This window comes from Sander lucioperca, chromosome 12, assembly GCF_008315115.2.
Source record: "Sander lucioperca isolate FBNREF2018 chromosome 12, SLUC_FBN_1.2, whole genome shotgun sequence".
Taxonomy (NCBI): domain Eukaryota; kingdom Metazoa; phylum Chordata; class Actinopteri; order Perciformes; family Percidae; genus Sander; species Sander lucioperca.
Genome location: NC_050184.1, coordinates 12,066,041 through 12,085,427, shown reverse-complemented (window position 1 = coordinate 12,085,427; position 19,387 = coordinate 12,066,041). Strand labels below are relative to the sequence as shown.

At 39.6% G+C, this 19,387-nt stretch overlaps 1 protein-coding gene and 1 long non-coding RNA gene across 5 annotated transcripts; one reads left to right on the top strand and one right to left on the bottom strand.

The window, feature by feature from the left end:
* Positions 1-4,152: 4,152 nt before the first annotated feature.
* On the bottom strand, positions 4,153-6,506 carry LOC116041043. Its single transcript, XR_004102827.2, has 3 exons — positions 6,328-6,506; positions 4,825-4,882; positions 4,153-4,589 (listed from the first exon to the last, which is right to left on the bottom strand). It is a non-coding gene; the product is annotated as an uncharacterized LOC116041043 (long non-coding RNA).
* Positions 6,492-19,313, top strand: ttll10 (tubulin tyrosine ligase-like family, member 10). Of its 4 annotated transcripts, none has more exons than XM_036008087.1 (12): positions 6,492-6,787; positions 7,910-8,220; positions 8,413-8,566; positions 8,880-8,998; positions 9,236-9,356; positions 11,779-11,864; positions 13,282-13,465; positions 13,591-13,762; positions 14,508-14,648; positions 16,737-16,853; positions 16,951-17,044; positions 18,546-19,313. In XM_036008087.1, exons 2-12 carry the CDS (start codon positions 7,932-7,934, stop codon positions 19,205-19,207), a joined length of 2,139 nt encoding a protein of 712 aa, XP_035863980.1. In that variant the 5' UTR covers positions 6,492-6,787; positions 7,910-7,931; the 3' UTR covers positions 19,208-19,313. The 4 variants fall into 4 exon arrangements, with proteins under 4 accessions (XP_035863980.1, XP_035863979.1, XP_031142716.1 ...); XM_036008086.1 differs by having other exon boundaries at positions 7,900-8,220; XM_031286856.2 differs by having other exon boundaries at positions 7,844-8,220; positions 8,416-8,566.
* Positions 19,314-19,387: the final 74 nt, after the last annotated feature.

The window sequence follows — 19,387 nt, the reverse complement described above, 5'->3', positions numbered from 1 at the left end:
TAGTCGTTCTCTTAATACATCCATGGATGTGGTAGCCTGACAAGCCAGACCCACATCAAGATGTTGGGTTCGGGAACTCACCATTGGCAGGGCTCAATCCGAGGGGCGGGATAAACAGTTGTCTTTCAAATTCTCTCTGCACGCAATAGGATAGCGCTACAACCAAGCAGAGCAACAAAGAAGGTAGCATAGCTAGTTGATAGATTAAACTTTTGCCGTATCTGTTCGGCAAAACGCTGAACACATCTTCCTTTTTTAAGAATGACTTCAGTGCCGTTCTTTGTTCTTTTCTCAAAGAAAGCTTAACTCCAAGTCTTCCAGAGTTGCGGCCAAAGCCGATTCAAAAGACCGCTGTTCCCAGCAGCAGCTGCCATAAGCCCGCCCACCAACTCTATACACAATGTGATTGGCCCGGCCAGAGTTAGATTTTTCCAGCTTGCAAGCCAACGGAGAGTTGCTAGACCCCCCTGGCTGCAAATAGAGCTCAACAGTGACCGCCCACTTTTTTACGGCTCTGACACCGGAAGTGTTTTTCCCCATTCAATTGTTTCATTGACATTTCGAAAATTGCTTATATATAGAGTTTTAAGTCTGGAACCAAGCAAACCAGCTACGAGATGAATAGTGAGCATAAAACAATTGATTCAGCGCAAAAAAATCATTTTGAAAATGGCAAAAAAGGCAAAGGTACAAGACCGTGTACAGAAACTATCATAGACTTCAATGGTAGAAGCTTGCTCTAGCCGTTCGCGGTTTTGCGGGTACGGTAAACGTTTCTATGGTAACAGCGAGTTGGACCAATTAGAGACGTTGCTGTTACGCTTAGGATTGTGGATAGTGTAGTTTTTCTCCATAACATCGCAGATAAAACACGTTTTTCTTAAAACAAGGTTGATTTCATACGGACTTCTAGCTTTTACAGTAGCAGAAACCTTCGTTTCACAACCACGTAGCTCGGCGCCAGTCTACCTCGGATGGTTTAGACATTATGACTGATATTCTAAATCCTTATGGAGAAAATTAATGGGATTTTTACTTCCGGAGTCGGCTGTGGGCGGGACTGTTGAGGTCTATTACATTTGCTGCCGCTAGGGTGTGTCTAGATTTCTAGGCTTCTGATGTGGTATTATGCGAGTGGAATGAAGCATAATAAAGCTGGTCGATTACAAAAAAGAAATGTAATTATCACATCCTAAACAAACCTGGCAAGCCAGTCTATAACAGATAACCAAATTTCGCAGGATGCCACTTTTTTACTTACCTAGATAATGTTTGGTATTCCAGATGGCAGTCTGCCTCAACTGTTGTCAGCCTTTTTGAACTGGTTCCACACATGTGGATGTGCGATTCAGCCAGTGATGCATTCATGTTTTCATGTGTGCGTCAATGCAGTGCTTCCAGGCAGTTGTTGCGCATTCCGCTTATTATTCCGCACCGGTGCAAATGCTGGCTGAACAGTATGAGACATCGCTGTAACTTTGTGCGGGAATTTGCAGTATTATAATTGCTAGAGTAGTGAGAATCGATAAAATGATGCGCAATACTCACAATCACACACTGAAATTCAGGCCCTGCATCTAGCTAGTAATTATCAAGCTTTTCCTCATCTAGCACACATTGTAAATGATAGCCTACTGTATGTTTTAGATATTTCACCACAACGCTTTCCTGCCAAAAGTTGCTCCCTAAACATTGAAACTGGGTGTGTTTACCTACGTTTACTTGTCAAAAGGGAAAATGAGCTATGTTAGCATGCTAACACAACATTGAACATAGCAACAACAATTTAACAATTGCTACATTTTGTGCTGTTGGTAAGGCATGAAAAACAAAATAGTGTTCACGTCTAACCCAAGTTGGGTACAGGTGCAGGAAAAATTCTGTGACTTGCGGTGTCATTCGAAAACAATGAAAGTTGCTTACTAGCAACAGTTAGCAGCTAGCTACACCAGCTTATTTTGCCAACCATGACCACAACAAATAATGCAGCAGCTCATATACAAACATATCCTCAGATTACAGAAACTACCTAGTTGTAACCCCTGAGGCACTCGCTGTTTCTTGTGGAATAATTCTATAGGAAATCTTGCACATACCCACACTCCCTCTGCCAAGAACAGCCAATAAGCAACAGTCCAACCTGCGCCTATCAGCAAGAAAAACAACAGCAGCAGTTTAGAGAGGACAGAAAAGTAATACTTTTGCCACCTGCAGCCAATGCTTGATATTATGGGTGAGTTTATGAGTGAATTATGTGGTAGTTCCATGAGGTGTGGTGTTAACACATCTAGCTAACGTTATGGTGAAACTGTCGGGCTGGATTTGAGCTTAACATTAACGTTAGCAGCAGCTCAGCCTGTTTGTTGCATTTCCTCAGTGTTACTGTCACGTTAGAACTGTGGCTGCTTGTATGTGGTTTAACTCTAACTAAAAATATATATTTATTTAAGTATTTAAAAGAAAAACTTTAACGATCAATGCAATGTGTGTTTCTTTGCTATTTACTAGCTAATGTTAGCTTGTTTAGTTGCAGCTAGTTTGCTAGCAGAGCTAATACAGGGATTTTTGTTTTTCAACTGACCCTTTCAAACCACATGAAGAGTAATGACTGTTAGTTGTTTGCTGTTGGTAAGTTTTATGTTAGATTTTCAAATGTGCTCCTCCTAATCAAGAGAAAGGATTTGGGTTGAAACTCATCAAGGTAATGCTGTAACATGTAATAGGCTACTTAAGCTAATAGTTTACTTAGTAGTTAGTTTACTTAAGCTTTAGCTAGCAGTCATGCAAAACAACCACTTGATTAGACTGTCAAACGTGTTTTTTATTTAAGCCTTTTTTGGTAAACTTGGTGTGTTAGCTTTGTGTTGTTATTAGACATGAAGACTGGCGTGCTGAGATACTGAATCTTAGCTAATGTACAAACCCAGGATTATTTGATGCATTAGCACTGCTGCCAGTATATTTCTAATAACCTCCTGACCTAATTTTGAACAGGTATTTCTGCAGAGTTGGCTGCCATTTCTTTAAACTGCTTGTAAATGTCCACAGTAGTTGAATAGACTCCCCTCAGGTGCTCTTTTAAACTCAGAATTCAAAGCACAGAAATGTCAATGCCTGCCACTGACAGAGAAAAAAATGCATGGATGAATTAATGATTTTCCTTATGCCTGGATCGATGATACAAATGAAAATTCAGAATTTGTCGGTTATTACAAGTTTCCCTATTTTTATTTATTTTTAAATTGGGGCACCGTGATATATTACTGGTGCTCATATCCTATTAACTGAGACCTATGTAAATATCCTGCCAGATAAACACTGACCGAAGACATCTAGTAGTTTAAATACCTAACCATTTGTGTCAGTAATACTGCCTTCCTTCCCAACGCTGTACTAATATGTTGATTGATTTCACCTGACTGACTTGACTGATTTCTAAAGTGCTGACCAGTGAAGGGGCCCCCACACTTGTTGTATCAAGCACTTTCTTGTTAGTTGGTGTATTTCAAGGCTTGGAGCATCTTTTCCTTCACCAACTCTCTCTATTCTGTCGTGTTCTTGCCAAAGTCTGCTATCTGTGAGTCATTTTCCACTTCAAAATCAAGTGGTATTCCTTGTGTGTGTTTTTTGATAACTTTAGAGGGTGTAACGAACATACTGGATGACGTTAATCCAGGAGGTTGCCATCAGTACGAATCACGTACATGTTTTCTCTGCATTTGGAGTGACCACAGAGGCTCAGCTGGGTGGGACTGTGGCAGCATTTCTCCACCTTCATCACCTTATGATGATAGTGTGAAATACCAAAGCTGCATGGAGTATATGACGTCTTTATTTAAGAGCCATATCAGTGATGTTTACATTATGTATACCACATAAACCACATATTCTCCCAATGTTAAACTACTTGGTAGCAATTTTGTGATGACTAATCACTGTAAAAGTGAATCTAAAAATGTCACAACTGTAAACCCACAACAGCAGTCAGATTTGAAGCCTGTGGACGTATTCAAACAAAACAGACACCTCATTATGGAGTAATATGCATACACACCTGACTAACAGACGTAAAGGCAATAAAAAATAAAACACCACATGTATTTCATTTTTATTTTTATTTTTTACATATCTGTCTCAAAACAACCATTTATCTGGGGACAGAAATTTGCGTATGACTTGTACATTTCCCATGATAAAGTTAGTCTTGGTGAAATTTGATGTCTTTGTGTCTCCATCTTGCATTTGTTAGCAGTGGGAATGAGCGAATACAGACCCTGGGAACAAAATGTCACCCCCCACTGCTACTGCCCCCTCTGCTTTCCTGGTGTAACTCTGTAAGGAAATCATGAATAGCAGGAGAGAGAAAGACCCTATTGAGACGAGCCTTTCTTTACATCGAAACTTAACTCCATTACTTCCACTGTAACACCTTGACAAGGAGAATCCCTCCAAATAATGGGTTGTGTAGGGACACCATTGCTGCAGGCTGCATCCCTGTAATTGCTGAGCACGTCCTGGTACAGGAGGCAGTTGAGATGACATGGGAATAGGCGAGTCTCCAAAGACACACACTTTATGGTGTAACCGCCCTGAGACACACACACACACACACACACACACACACACACACACACACACGCACACACACACACACACATACTTTTCATATAATGATTTTTATATAACTCAGTATATATTTTGTTTCTCTGATAGAACACATTACTCTGTGTGGGTCAATGCAGTTTTTTCTTGGGAAGTTGGAGGAGTGATGTAGTGATGTTGTCTATTTCTGGTTTGTTTGGAGTAAATAGGAGAATAACTGACTTGTTAGTATGAACAGGCGTAGCTGCCATGGATAAACACACAATGAGAGGAGCACCACCTGCAGAAAAAAAAAAGAAAAAGGAAAGTTCAGTTAAGGTAAGGTAAGGTAAAAGAGTGTCACACTTTGGCCCACACTGTTCGTCTGACATACAGAGGTCAAATAAAAATAGTAAAGTTATTAATCATGAAGTATGTAATACAAAAAGGGAACATACAGATTAGCCACACAAAAAACACAAGTGTACATTCTCATATACACACACATGCACACAGCCTCTTGGCAGATGGTGAACCACAAGGCGACAGGGCTGTAAAACAAGCCTGTTCTCTTTGTCCACCTACGCAGCACTTTGCAAAGTGTGTCTATCAGATGGCAGCTCTTTATCAAGGTGTGGCTGACACTGGCTCCACACAAAGCTCTGTTAAACAGGAATATGGAAGGCCCGCTTCTAATAACTGGGGCGCTGTGGCTGGACTCGCATCATTGCCAAGCATTACTCTCTTTTGCAATGTGTGTAAATGACTGAACTGATGTGAATGTCTAGTGACTATTGCATCCATCTTGTAAATTGAATCTTGCTTGAAATGTGTAACAACACATACATGTATTATGAGGTGTGATGATACGGACAGTTTGCATTTCTTTGATATGAAACATGGAAACTCATTTTATTAGTGGCTCAGTTCAGTTCTCATATGTTATAACACTGCAGCGTTTGACAGGCCTGCTCTAAATATGTTTAAAATACTTTAAATACGCTCTGCTAGGTGTTCCACTCCTGGTGGTTACCCTACTTTATGTGTAATTATATGATTGCATGGATGCTGGGTCTAAGAGGCACCCACCCTTGTCAATTATCAGACTGTGGGGAGGAAGAGAGGAGATTATGCATAATTGCCAACCGTGGCTGGGCCTGGGTGTTTCCTCCTGAGTCAAATCACTGAGATAGAAAGGTGATTTGCCATGCGAGCAGACAAATACTATGTTGCCCAACTGCATACCTGCCACTGCATTTGGCTCTAGACAATATGATTCATGATAATGTCTGTAATAAAACCATTTACAACGTTGATTCAGATGGATTAATTAATGTTGGAATAGGTTGATGTTCACAATAAAATAATGTCTGGAGGATTTAGGTTTAATCAAGTGCTCAGGTTAACTTACAGCTCAAGTTATTCAGTATCTAAAAGGTTTGAATGTGGAAATCATCTTGATATTTGGTACTAATTATTCATTATTGTATCCACTACTACACTAGACTCACAGAATCTAAAAAAAGAACATAACTTTTCTAGTTAGCGTGGATAATTAACCGTTTAGGATTTGGTTTTTAGTGTGTAAAATGGAGCTTACTGTAGATAGGGCAGCTTAAGAAACAGTCAACCAGTATAAAATATACAATATTACAATATTACAATTATACAATTTTAAATGAATAAAAAAATAAACTAACAGAATAAATACTTTGTATCTCACTGAGACTGTAAACAATATTTTACCTTTGGTGTCAGGATATAATACCCTGGAAAACTGGCAAATCCATTTTGATTGACATTGCTCTCGTGTTACCTAGGGTTCACACAACAGAGGCTTACAGGCAGTTAATATTGAATGAAGCTAAACTTAGAGGTGGGGTAGGTGTGGGATACATAATCTTGAGTAGTTAGTTTGTCTTAAGCTGCTGTTGTAAGATTCAGTCTACAAGCGGCAACTGTTGCTAAGGGTCCCATTACCAGAGTAACCGGTGATTGTTTACATTTGTCTTGTGGGTTTGTTTACTTGCAGTTTAAAAGACTATGGCTGATTTCAGTTGGCTTAACTGCCAACTACCTTCAGTGTGCGGGTTTGTTGTGTGTCTGGGTCTTGCCGTTGGACTACAAGGTTGAGCGCACATGGCAGAGAAACAGGCTGAGTAGGTTTTCATGGAGTCTGGCTTTCCTTGTGTCTGAGGAGTCGCAGGTAACCCCTTTTGCTTCTAACTGTAACTACAATAAGGTCAGCTCCTGTCTTCTAATACAAAACACCACATTTATTTCGAGATAGCACATTTTCTTTACACTTTTTATTTTGTCAGGTTTGCCAAATGTGATATTGCATTTTCAACTATACAGACACAAACAAGGATAAAAGTCTTAACCCTTAGAAGATGAAATGTTCATTACTGTAAACCAAACAAAACTATTATCGAGACTTTTATCAGTAGTGAGCCTTAACATTTAAGGTTTGTTCTAATGGTGGCGCCAGACGAAAGGTAATTGGGTCATTAAATTACAATGTGACCATGAAGGTGCAAATTTCATAGCAGATAGACATTTAGATTGTGAGAGTTTGACATTCAAGTCTGATGGTGTTGCTAGAGGAAAGGGACCACCATTCTGAGAACTCTAGCTAAATATCTATGGACCAAAGTGATTGTCAAGTGCAAAGTTTGAACTGGTGGGGTTAGACAAAAGATCAGGGGTTCACCAAAATCATTAGGAATAATCCTCTGACTACCATGACCATCAATATCCATGTCAATTTACAGTCTGGTCAAAATATAGTGTCATGAATGTCTGAACCAAAGCTGTTGAGACAACAAGTTTCACCAACTAGGCTACATGGAGTAGGATAAGTGAAAACTACAGCCTGTGAACGCAACAGAGGAAAGTCATGGGATCACCAAAGTCATTAGGATTCATCCTGTGGGCACCATGAATGCCTGTAAAACATTTCAAGGCATTTCAACCCATCCAATAATTGTTGAGATACTTCTTTGTTGGAACCAAAGTGGTGGACCGACCAACCAACAGACTGACATAGCCAACCGTAGAGCCACGGTAGAGCCGTAGAGCATGGCTAATGAAAATAATATCATGTGACCATACCGGACATACAGTACAGTACAGTACTATTAATGAAGGGCAATCTGTTTCTCTTCTTTTCCTCTCATACTCCACCAAATTTTCAGCGCTTTGACTCACAATAAAAAATAAAAAAAAACATCTCATTCCTGGTCTCCATTTCTGACTACAGTGTCACTGCACAGCAGAAAAGGGTCCACCTGTCCTCCCATGTTGGAACATTTTTAGTCATCACCAGCAATCTGCACCAGCACAAGGTCATGTCATCTGAGTTCTGGGTGGAGCCCTACAGTGAAGGCCAGGCAGAGGAGCAACAAGGGGCAGAAGCGGTGAAGAAGGAAGTAGAGGTTCCCTGTGGGGACAACCAGCCTGTAGGAAAACTGAGGCAGGAGGAGCCAGGAGAACAGTCTTCATCACCTGACCATAGTGGCATGCAGGAAGTGACATCAGAAGGTGGACTGGAGCAGGTCCAAAGGGAGGAGACACAGAAAAAGAGAGAGAGGTTTCCCCACATGACTGTCAAGCAGGAAAGCCGGGATAGAGGGTCAGGTGTGTGGAGGGGAAAGTGGGATGTCAAATGTGAAGTCATTTGTTATTTTTTTTTCCAGTATGTTGATCCTTTATTGCAGCATAACAAAATACAGTTAATCAACACAATTTACATGCATGTGACAGAGCTTATGTGTTTGTTTGAGATTGAGTGACAGTGTGATTTCTGTGTGTTTGTGTACGTAAAATTAGCAGGTGCGGGCCTGGTGGAGCGATTCCTCCGAAAGTCCGTCCCCAGGGACTTGTCGACCTGCTCCTGCCCAGACAGGAACAGGCAGCGGCAGGTAGAGGAGCCCCGGGGGCCTGGGCCTTTCTACTTCTTTGGAGGAGCCAATGGGGCTGAAATGTAAGTAGAGAAATATGAAATAAAGGACATGAGGGGTATCAATAATGTGTTGGATTGTAGGTATTTAAAAAAAAATGGGATCACATTGTAAGTGAAATTGTTTAATTTTAAAATAAAAAGCTTAAGAAAAATGATGACTTCTAAGGAAAGATTTGCTTTCATGCTAGCAGAAAAGATTATTCTCCTGCTGTATATTTTGTTATGGGCCCCTTATTAGGGATTACATGTGACCCCTGACCTCTGGATTTGGATTTGGATTTGTGTGTGATTAAAGCAGAAGTGTGATTGATTTCCTTTGGGACTTTTCCTTTAGAGTGAGCGGTTACTGTGAGAGCAGAGGATGGAAGAGGATTTACAATAAGCAGAGGGAGGATTTCAAACTCAAGTGGTGTGAGACCAAATCACCAGCCAACTACTGTAACTTCAGAGCAGGTCCAAGACTATATTCATTTACGAGACATAATCTGAATGCTGTACCTTACTATAAACTGTACAAACATATAACAATGTTACCTGTCGCAGGGAAATGACATAGAAAATTGGGAAATTGGAAAATTTGTATTTCAAAATATAAATGTTTCATTTCTGTTCTCATTTTGCTTTTAGTAGGAAAAAGGTGTATTGCCTTCCATTCACACAAAGAAAACTTAAATCATGTGTTTTTCCCAGGTGAACAGTTGGTGTACCAGATTCCCAACAACAAGGTGCTCACCACTAAGATCGGCCTTCTCAGCAGTCTGCGGGAATATGAGCGAGTCAGCAGCAAAGTCCACCACGGTCGAGGATTGAGGTAGTGTGTTTTAAAAGCAGACAGATATAGCAGCTTTACCAATGTATGTATTTTTGTGTCTCAAACCTAACAATTTGGTGCCATCATGAAGGCTCAATAGAGGCCCAGCTCTGCAAATACTGATTGAAAGACATATCAGACTGCGACACTATTTAATAAACACAGCCAAATGGCATCATCAGAAAGCAAGCCTCCTATCTCACAAGACTTGTACTGAGCATGATGTGTGTCAGTTATGTAAACTATTTCAGTGGTTAATTATTGATAGTAAATGAATACAGTGAAAAACATTTTACAAACCCGATTCTTTTGATCAACACGTGAAAGAGAAATAAGTCTTGAATATCAAAGAATTCCTTTTACGGAATAAGTTGTACAAAGTTCAGACAAACCATTTAACCATACAGTACAATCTAATAGTAACCACCTGTAAAAAAAAATCTTTAAGTTAGATTTTAAGGTAAAGAAGTTAAAGGTACCTTGTGGAGTTTTTGGCCACTCATTGTACTATGTTTTTACAAGCAGGTGCATGTGTGTATGTCATGCACACGTATAGGGCAAATATGTACGCTCTCACATCAGTACACATTCTTGTTAAAGGTTTTATACTATTCCATTAACTGACTAAAGTGCCATAAAAATGTAGCAATGCCCCAGCAAAGGTAATGAAGAAGACTGCAAGCTAGCAAACATGGATGGAAAGACTGTAGTATTCAAAATATATGAAAAATACTCTCAACATGTTTGTTAGGCCTCAGGGATACACTGGATGTAAGAATAAGAAAACTTCACAGAGTGCCTTTGATAACCCAGCAAACGTTTATGAACATGCATTGATATACCAAATTTATTTTGCACATATACTGTAATGTGGTGGTAATGGCCTGTGGATATGACACATGCCTTTGGTGTGGGAGATCTGAGTTCAATTCCCACTGCGATACATCAACCAATGTGTCCCTGAGCAAGACACTTAACCCCTAGTTGCTCCAGAGGCGTGTGACCTCTGTAAGTTGCTTTGGATAAAAGATAAAATCAGCTAAAATGACATGTAATACTGTACGTGTATTTATGTGTTTTAAATAGCAGCGACAAACACAAATCAACAGAGAACTCTGTAATGAAACATTATCTAACAAGTGTAGTGAAGCGGCTCTGTTGTAAAGGCTAACGTGCTTGGTTAGCACAACAACATCATGTTAAAAACCACAGCCGGAACGATTTGTCATAAAATAAGTAACAATAGTGTTAGCCACGATGCTAACGGCATTGATAACTAAGCTAAACGGCGCTGTCACTACTATTTTTGTGATTTATAAGTAACCTGTTTCTTTCAGATTGTCACGTTACTGAGAATACAGCTATTAGAAGGTAATATATGAAGTCAAAGCTAACTCTGACAGCTAACATAAACTTTAGCTGTCTCCATGAAGCTCCCATAAGCTCCGATAACTTGTGATGCAGTTAGGAAACGAGAACAAGCTAACTAATAATAACATAAGCATTTTGGCTCGGTGGATGTCGATTTTAAAGTCATATTCAAACTATTTCCCATCTTTCTTCCGATTTCCAGGCGCAGCCTGTCACTCCAACCTTAGGACCTCACAATGCCTTGTGTTTCTCACTCCCACTTACTTATTGTTCATGACGTGACATGACAAAAGCATTTCATTTTCACATGCGGGTAGGCCAAGGGGAAGATTAGCTAACGTTAGCCAACATTATTATAAAAAAATCACATTTGAATAGTAATTTCAGCATTCGAATAGTATTGATTTTTTTACTAGTTGAATTATATTCGACTTGCGGAATCTGTTCCTTTACATTACTTCTGGGACATTACTTCCTACAAGCCGTTGGCTTCCATTCATTTGGAAAATTTATTTTAGAGATGTAAAACTTGAGTCAATCCATTATAGTGAACATTGTTACTGTATGTCTGGGACTTGATATAAATGTCTGACCACTCAATGGCAATGTAACATTTCAAGCAAACAGGATGATCTCTCTAATAGGGTATTAAATTCAAGCAAGTTCTTATACTGTAGTGAAATACATTAATAGGAAAACATGGCTGTCGGAAAGTTACGTAATTCCACATGTACGACCTCATCTCTGAACTACCCTTTACAAACTTTGGATAATAACAGGAATAGTTGCCACAGAAAACCCCTCTGGCTGACTTAGTCTGACATAATCATCCTGACATGTGAAGTGGTCACCAGTAATTTAGAGTATGATTCATTTAAAAAAACAAAAAAAAACAGTTATGGTTCTCCATGACATGTTATTTAAACATAATGAGATCTAAAGTAACTTTCCCAGGCAGTTTTGATTTTCAGTATATAAAATAGGCAAGTTGAAACAGCTGAGAAGACAGACATTCATTAGGGCTTCATCCTTGTTGTGTTGTTCTTCACAGGAGGCTGAAAATGGAAGAGTTTATTCCTACTACCTTCCGCATGGATGTGAGGGAAGAGAGGGAGGCTTTCTTTGCCCAGCAGGAGGGTAAAATGCCCAAACACCTACATTAACCTATAGTACAGTAGTACTACATGCAACAACACAACACTGGTTCAACTGGATTTGTGTTTATTTAGACATTAAGACTCCAGTTTGAAATAAGATCAATCCAACTTGACCTGTCATGCATCCAATAATGAAAAGAAAGACACTAGTTTGTGCTTGGCAGTGTTAAGACAACAGTTGCTTTAGTGATTGTTTAATCAAGAGGTTGAGGACGTTGGAAAATAATGCACTTCACCTCCCATAAGGCCCTGATTAAATCACCAGGGGAACATGCTGTCGCCATAGAGATGAGTCAGAGGGCAGGTCTAAGACACAAACACACGGAGAAACGCTCAATGGGATCTGGATGTAGAGCGGCTGCAGCACAGGACAGGGCTGAGACAAATAAAATACTTTTAATATTACACCTAAAAAGCATTCATTTTAAGGACTGGAGATGAAACTATCCCATGGTTTCTGTATTGTTTGTAGTAATACAGACACACAGAATCATGATAAGTGGTGTGCGCGTTATGACAAACATGGTTATCACTAAGTAAACAGGAGAGAGACACAGACAGCTGGTTAAATCTCTGGGTGACAGATGAATTCGTGGAAAAGAAGACAAGAGCAAAGAACAGATCAGAACACTAATAGGAGAATAATTATTAAGACTTAGTTAAAGTGAGAAAACCCCATGTACAATCCTACACTCGAAAGTATAGCTGCAAAAGTAAAAGTACCTATTATACAGTAGAATAACCTCGGTCAGAGAATTGTTTGATTATTATTACTGATGCATCAACATGTAAGCAGCATTTTAATATTGTAGGTGCTTGAGTTGAAGCTACTTTAACTACGTTATACTGTACACTGTTGGGTAGTTTAATGCAGCATATTTTATGAGCTGATCTATTTATATAATCTGAATGTTCACATTCAAAGTAACTAGCCATCATATAAGTGGAGTAAAAAGTACAATGTTTCTCTCCAAAATGTAGTGGAGTAGTATAAAGTAGCAGAAAATACAAGCTGAATAGGATAGCATACAATTCTTGAGTAAACATACGTAGCTACTTTCCACTATGGCATAACGTTAATGTACTGTACACATCTAGCAAAGGTGAAGAACTGCCTTGTGGGATTTTTTCCACTTTTTAGATTTAAAAACTCAAATAAAATGGCGGAAAGTACATGGTGTACTTAAGAGCAAATATGGAGTGATTTCAGACACAGCAGTCATTGGCATTCATAGAATAAAGAAGACAATATAACAGAATAACAACAGAAAGTATGCCTTAACACACTGTAGGTCTGAAAGCAATAAAAGAAACAATATAGAACAGGAGAGATTTACCTTTTATGTCATACGTTTGTTGATTTACCTGATGTACAGTAAGTTTACGACTGTTACCAGGTGTGAGCAACAATGAGAGTCACATGTGGATCTGTAAGCCCACGGGTCTGAACCAGGGCAGAGGGATCTTTCTGCTGAAGAGCCAGGAGGACGTAGCTGCCTTCAGACTGAAGCTGCAGCACACGGAGGACCGTCAGGCCAGGAAGATGCACCGCCGCCAGCCTCAGGCTCGCATTGTCCAACAGTGGGTGAACATACCTAACAATTAGGTTGTTAAAATCAATATTATGACACATTTTGTGTCTTCAAAAAGGCAAAATCTTTTTGTTGACAAATTGACAAATATAAACTGACATTTTTTTCCCTCAGTTACATCCAGAGTCCGCTGCTCCTGAGAGGGAAAAAGTTTGATGTGCGCTCTTACCTTCTAATTGCTTGCACTTCACCTTACATGGTCTTCTTTCGCCACGGTTATGTGCGACTGACCTGTGACCTTTATGACCCCAGCTCCAACAACCTCTCTGCCCACCTGACCAATCAGGTATACCTCAATAACATACAGACTGCCCAAATATCAAGGGTTAACTGGCAGATCAAAGTTTAAAGGTTCACAACTTTTAAGTCCGTCTTAAAACAGTAGTCATTTACCCTATTTTGCTTGTTGTTATCACTCATACATGGCCTTAAAAAGATCACTTTCGAATGAGTGTTCAATGTGAAAGCTGTGGAAAAATATACTGACATGTATACTATAAATGTACTGCAACATGTATATGAAGCTAATATAAGGCTTCAGCAGTCTGAGTTACACAAATCAGTATATATCTTTCAAATCAAACTTAGGAAGATACCCCCTTCTTTGCAGCTGCTGTGCGATAATTATCTGCACTGAAAAACTGAACAATCAACAAATGCTGTCAATTACCAATATGCCTGCATTAAATAAAAAGAAGAACTAGGAACTGGACTGAAATCACTGTTAAGTTTTGGAGTTTAAAGGCATTCATTCACCAGCTCATCACATATTTTTATACTCTGGGTTTGACTTTCACTGGAGAATATTTCATGTTAACTGTTTAAGCTGTTTAAGGTCAAATGTTTATCACGTAAACTCCCAATTAACACAAATTAAAAAGGGTAAAACCATTCATGATAATACTGGAGAGATATTTGCATTACTTCCAGAGAGGTTGAATAGATCAAGCATTAGCTGTGTGTCACTAACTGTTTCTCTGCTAATGCTGACTGCTCCATGTGTCTCTGGTCCCCCTGCTGTCTGTCTCCAGTATATGCAGAAGAAGAATCCTCTGTACAGCCAGCTAAAGGAGGACACTGTGTGGTCCATGGAGAGCTTCAACACCTACGTCAATGACAGATTTCGGGTTGCCAAGGGTCTGCCCAGGGACTGGGTGCTGGGCGCCTTTGCAGTGAGTGCTGCTGTGTGTTGTTGCTCTCTGGGACCAATTACCATTATAATGATGGTTGTTGGCGCTTGCAGCTAATTGAGATTGCGTTTAGGCTTGGGTGACCTCATTCCGGTTTGAGGATACATCATGTTATTACTAAAATGAAATATCACATGTGCTGTTTGGTGATTGTTTTTATCCATAGTGCCTTCTAGTACAACAAACGCCACAATGTACACATTTTTTATCTTTTTCAGGTTGCACCTGTTAGAGAGAAACCTCAAACCTTCAGTGTGTGATAGTGACACACATTGCAGTGTATACAACAAAACAAAATGTGTTTGGTTTAACAGAAATCTGCTATTGTATCACAGATATTTTCTTTAGTTCTTTATTTGTGCATATAAAAAGAAAAAGAAAAAAAGAAATATACAGTAACATAAGAAAATGGTGGTATGAAAAAAACCCTTAAGGGCTTGTAAAAGGACCCCACCTAACATTAAAAATTAAAGACAGCTGTGCATGCTTGCCACCAGTTTACAAATGAACATAAATAGTTTTAAAATACTGTATCTAAAGGAAAGAAAGAAATACAATGTCCAAATGTTATTAAATATAACTCTATATACGAGTCCAACTGAGAACTGTCATACTGTACACACTTAAAGAAATAACTAAATCTCTTATTAAAACCACTCTGTGTAGAAATGAAAAATGTATGCAGTTAGAATTATTTGAAAAATACCATAATCGCAGAACCATTCTAGACATCATGGTTTTGAGTATTATTAATGGTAAATTCTTTAAAAGGGACACTCTTCATGTCAAAGTTAATTTACTACTCATGGCAGTATTACACAGCCTGTAAAAAACAGCCAAGTCATGTCTGTGACTCTGGAAGAGCTTTGTCAAGTTGGAGAAAATTACTCAGGGACATCAACTGGGTATTTTGGTTTGTGCTTCAAGACTATGCATTCTTAACAGAAAGCATGCATTACACACTGCTGTTAAGTTACTAGCAGGTTGCATTAAAGGAAGTGTATGATTAAGTGCTTAAATCGCATCAGGGACTAAAAGACATTTTGGTCTTTACTTTTTTGATTTTTTTTATATTCTTTTAAAATCTATCTTGCAATGCCCCAAACTTAATAGAAGTCCAATCCTAACTTCTTCACTGTGATAATACAACTTATATTACTGCACTGACACTGCTACGGTGTAGTTTAGTATTTCCTTAAAGGACCAGTGTGTAGGATTTAGAGGCATCTAGTGGTGAGGTTGCAGATTACAACCAACTGAATACGCCTCACCCCTCCCTTTCCAAGCATCTAGTGGAACCTACGGTGGCCTTCTCGAGAGCCATTGTTTGGTTTGTTCTTTCTGGGCTACTGTAGAAACATGGTATGGCCCTAGTCTGGCTCAACAGATGTAGTACATTGCTTGGATAAAGCCTGACATCCAGCGCGTCTCTCACGTGGCGGATGTCCCTCTCGCTATCTCTATGTAGCCAGACAATACTCCAGCACTGACACAGAGCTATGGAGATAGGTCTGGCAATACGATACTAACCTATGTAAAAAAAATCATACACACTGCTCCTTTAAGTTGGTCTTTAAACTTACTTTTCTGTCAGGTAATGTGGTATTACGGTTAGTGAGATTCAGTAAGCTTTAAGTGGCACTAATCAATATTATATTTATATACTCCACTAAGAGTTTTAGCTTTTTATATCTTGTTGTTTTGGTTTTCCGGACTATTTGTCTCTCATTTCCAGCAGCTATTTTCAGCTAAAACGCTCTGATAAACCTACTTTACACTACCTGCCCGGCACTAAACAGCAGACAGAAAGTCAATGTTGTCCTGCTGCCGCCAAAAATCAATTAATGCAGCTAAATTGTTTCAACATGAAGCCAGTCAAGACTAAAGTAATGATCAAGTCATTTAAAAAGAGCAGACAAATAAATCATCGAAAAAATGCAACCACACATTCTCAAATAGAGTTGTTAAGAGCAGCAGACATTCAAAATGGCTGCTGGAGGATGTGCTATATTGTGTATCACTCAGAAGCCTAATTTGACCAACAGGTTGTTTTTCCTTTTCATGCATCAGAAGCACATGCAGCAGATCCTGACACAGTGTTTCTTAGCAGTCAAATCCAAGTTCGACTGCCGACTGGGCTTCTTTGACTTGATTGGCTGCGACTTCATGGTTGACGAGGACTTCAAGGTGGTTGAGACATCGCTTAGTATCTGAGTGTATCAGTCAGTGTTTGTGTGTTAATGTGCATGTTTTTGGACTAACCATGTCGTTGTGTGCTCCTAAGGTGTGGCTGTTGGAGATGAACTGTAATCCAGCTCTTCATACCAACTGTGAAGTGCTGAAGGAGGTGATACCCAGGACTGTTGTGGAAGCACTGGGTGAGCTCACATTATCACAGCTGATCACTCCTTTTTCTTTTTCAGGTTCAGTAGACGTTTAAAGTGGAAAGTTAACACCATGCTCAAAAAAAAAGTTGTCACATAATTTCACTGCATCATAGTTCCCTTTATGAAACACTAGCGCAGTGCCGTTTAAAACGTGGCTGTTTGGAACTGGCAGATTGCTTGGCCTCCTGTATTGCTGCTTGCAGCATTCTCCAGAACCATTGTACCCCAAAATAGCTTACAGAAGGCCCTCACAGCACTTAATATGCTTTGCTTATGATTATCAATAATTTTGTCATTTTAGTCAAACTAATTTAATTTCACTAATTTTCACTAATTTAGGAATAGGGCTGGGTTTTGAATTCAATACTTTTTAGGCACCGACTGAATTGCCTCTAAAGCAGGGTTTTAAACATACGATCCGTGGGCCAGAACCGGACCGCCAAAGGGTCCAATCAGGCCTACTGGATGACTTTGCAAAGTGTGAAAATTGCAGAGAAGTAATTAATTCCAATTTCAAATATATCCAAATTTACTACTTTAATCCCAGAGAATATCTGAGTTCTTTTTCCGTAAATGTATGAATTTAATCTTAGTTTTTTCTCTAAATATTACCCCTCTCTCCCGGGTCCGTAGCATTATTTTTTTTCCTACAATGGCCTTAGAACGCTGTCATAGCAGAAGCAACTTGCGTTTGCCAACATCAAGCTGACAAGAAACTCTGTGGCAGATAAACTTTCTGATCTTTCTGGAGTGGTTTACTGGTCTGGCCCACTTGAGATCAAATTAGGGGTATGTGGCCCATGAACTAAAACGAGTTTGACACCCCTGCTCTAAAGTTTCGAGTATCGAAAAATGCCTTGTCATTCAATACCCAATTTCAATACTATGAGTAAATCTCATCAGCGTCAGTGAGCCAATAAACATGCAGCATGTTTTCTAATAATGCTGGTGATTGGCTGCCTAACGTTACATGTTGCAGAGGCAGGCAGGAAAAACTCTATGTTACGCACAGAGAAAGGGCTCATGTAGTAAGAGTTGAAAACTTTTATAAATTTGGTATTGGAAAAAGTATAGGTATCGTTTAGGAACCATTTCGGTATTGGTAACGAAAATTTGAAAATTTGAAATCTTGTCTCGTCATTATTATCGTAAGCTATTAATTTCCAAACAGGCTTAGTGGCTTGACGTTGCTGTTCCTGTAGGCTATCCACCCGTGCTCGTTGACTTCAGGAAAGTGAAGAAAGGTTTGGTTGGTATATCCAGCAATCATGCAACATTGGTAGCAGCAAAAAGTCACAGTCAATATACCCGCTAAAAAGTTCATTATTCTGAACGTGTTGCGTGTCGAAACCACACTAGCCAAGTGTGAACTATGTCAGATGAATAGTTTTCGAGTTATTTAAAAGACAACTGACTGACTAGTTTGCTCAACAGGCTGATGTGTGATACCACCCAACATGTTTTTATCTGCTGTCACTACTTCATGCTGTAGATTTATCTCTGGAGATCTTCAACAAGTGTCGTCTCAAGCAGAAGATTCTTCCTTTGACCAGTCAGAGGGACTTTGTGCTGCTTTACAACGGAGTTTTCCCTCCTGATTCAGTGCTGGCCTGCAGCAAGAGCAACACAAATGGTGAATTGAACCAAAAAGGCACCAAACAGACTGAACTCAGAATATGTAAGTCAGGGACAGAGGGCCAAATTGTGCACACATCAACCCCTGATAATGTCAATGTGTCAGCGTGCGTTGAAGGAAGGGGTAGTTCAAAGTCTGGCCAGTGTCCCACCACCTCCACCGCCGCCTCACCTCTCCATCAAAGCTCTCCGTCATTGCAAGGACCTTCATATTTACAAAGCAGCAGCAAGCGGACTGTAAGGAATAAGAACCCCAGGTCTCGGGTCGAACTCCAGCTGAGCAAATGTACTTTGCATCATCATTTGAAAGCTGCGGATGACGTAAAGCACTCTAAGGTTCAGCAGAAGACGAGGATCATCATGTCGCTGTCGTCACCAGGGATCTCCATCGGTGGATCTCCAGAGACAAAGACACCATTCCCTCCTCATGCTGAGCTTCTTGTGTGTGGGAACAAATGTGAAGAAGAGCTCAGAGAGGATACAAACAGCTACGTTTATAACATGAAAGAGGAACTGTGATGCACTATATGTAAACAGCTGGGATCTAAAGAGCTTTTGACATCTGGTGCTGTTTGCCAGAAATAAATGTTTATTATGACAATAAAGAATCTATTCATCACTTGAATAATGATAACTAAGTTCATTTTACTGTTGCTTTGTGTCGTAAAGAGCACCTTTGATTTACATTTAAATACAGGT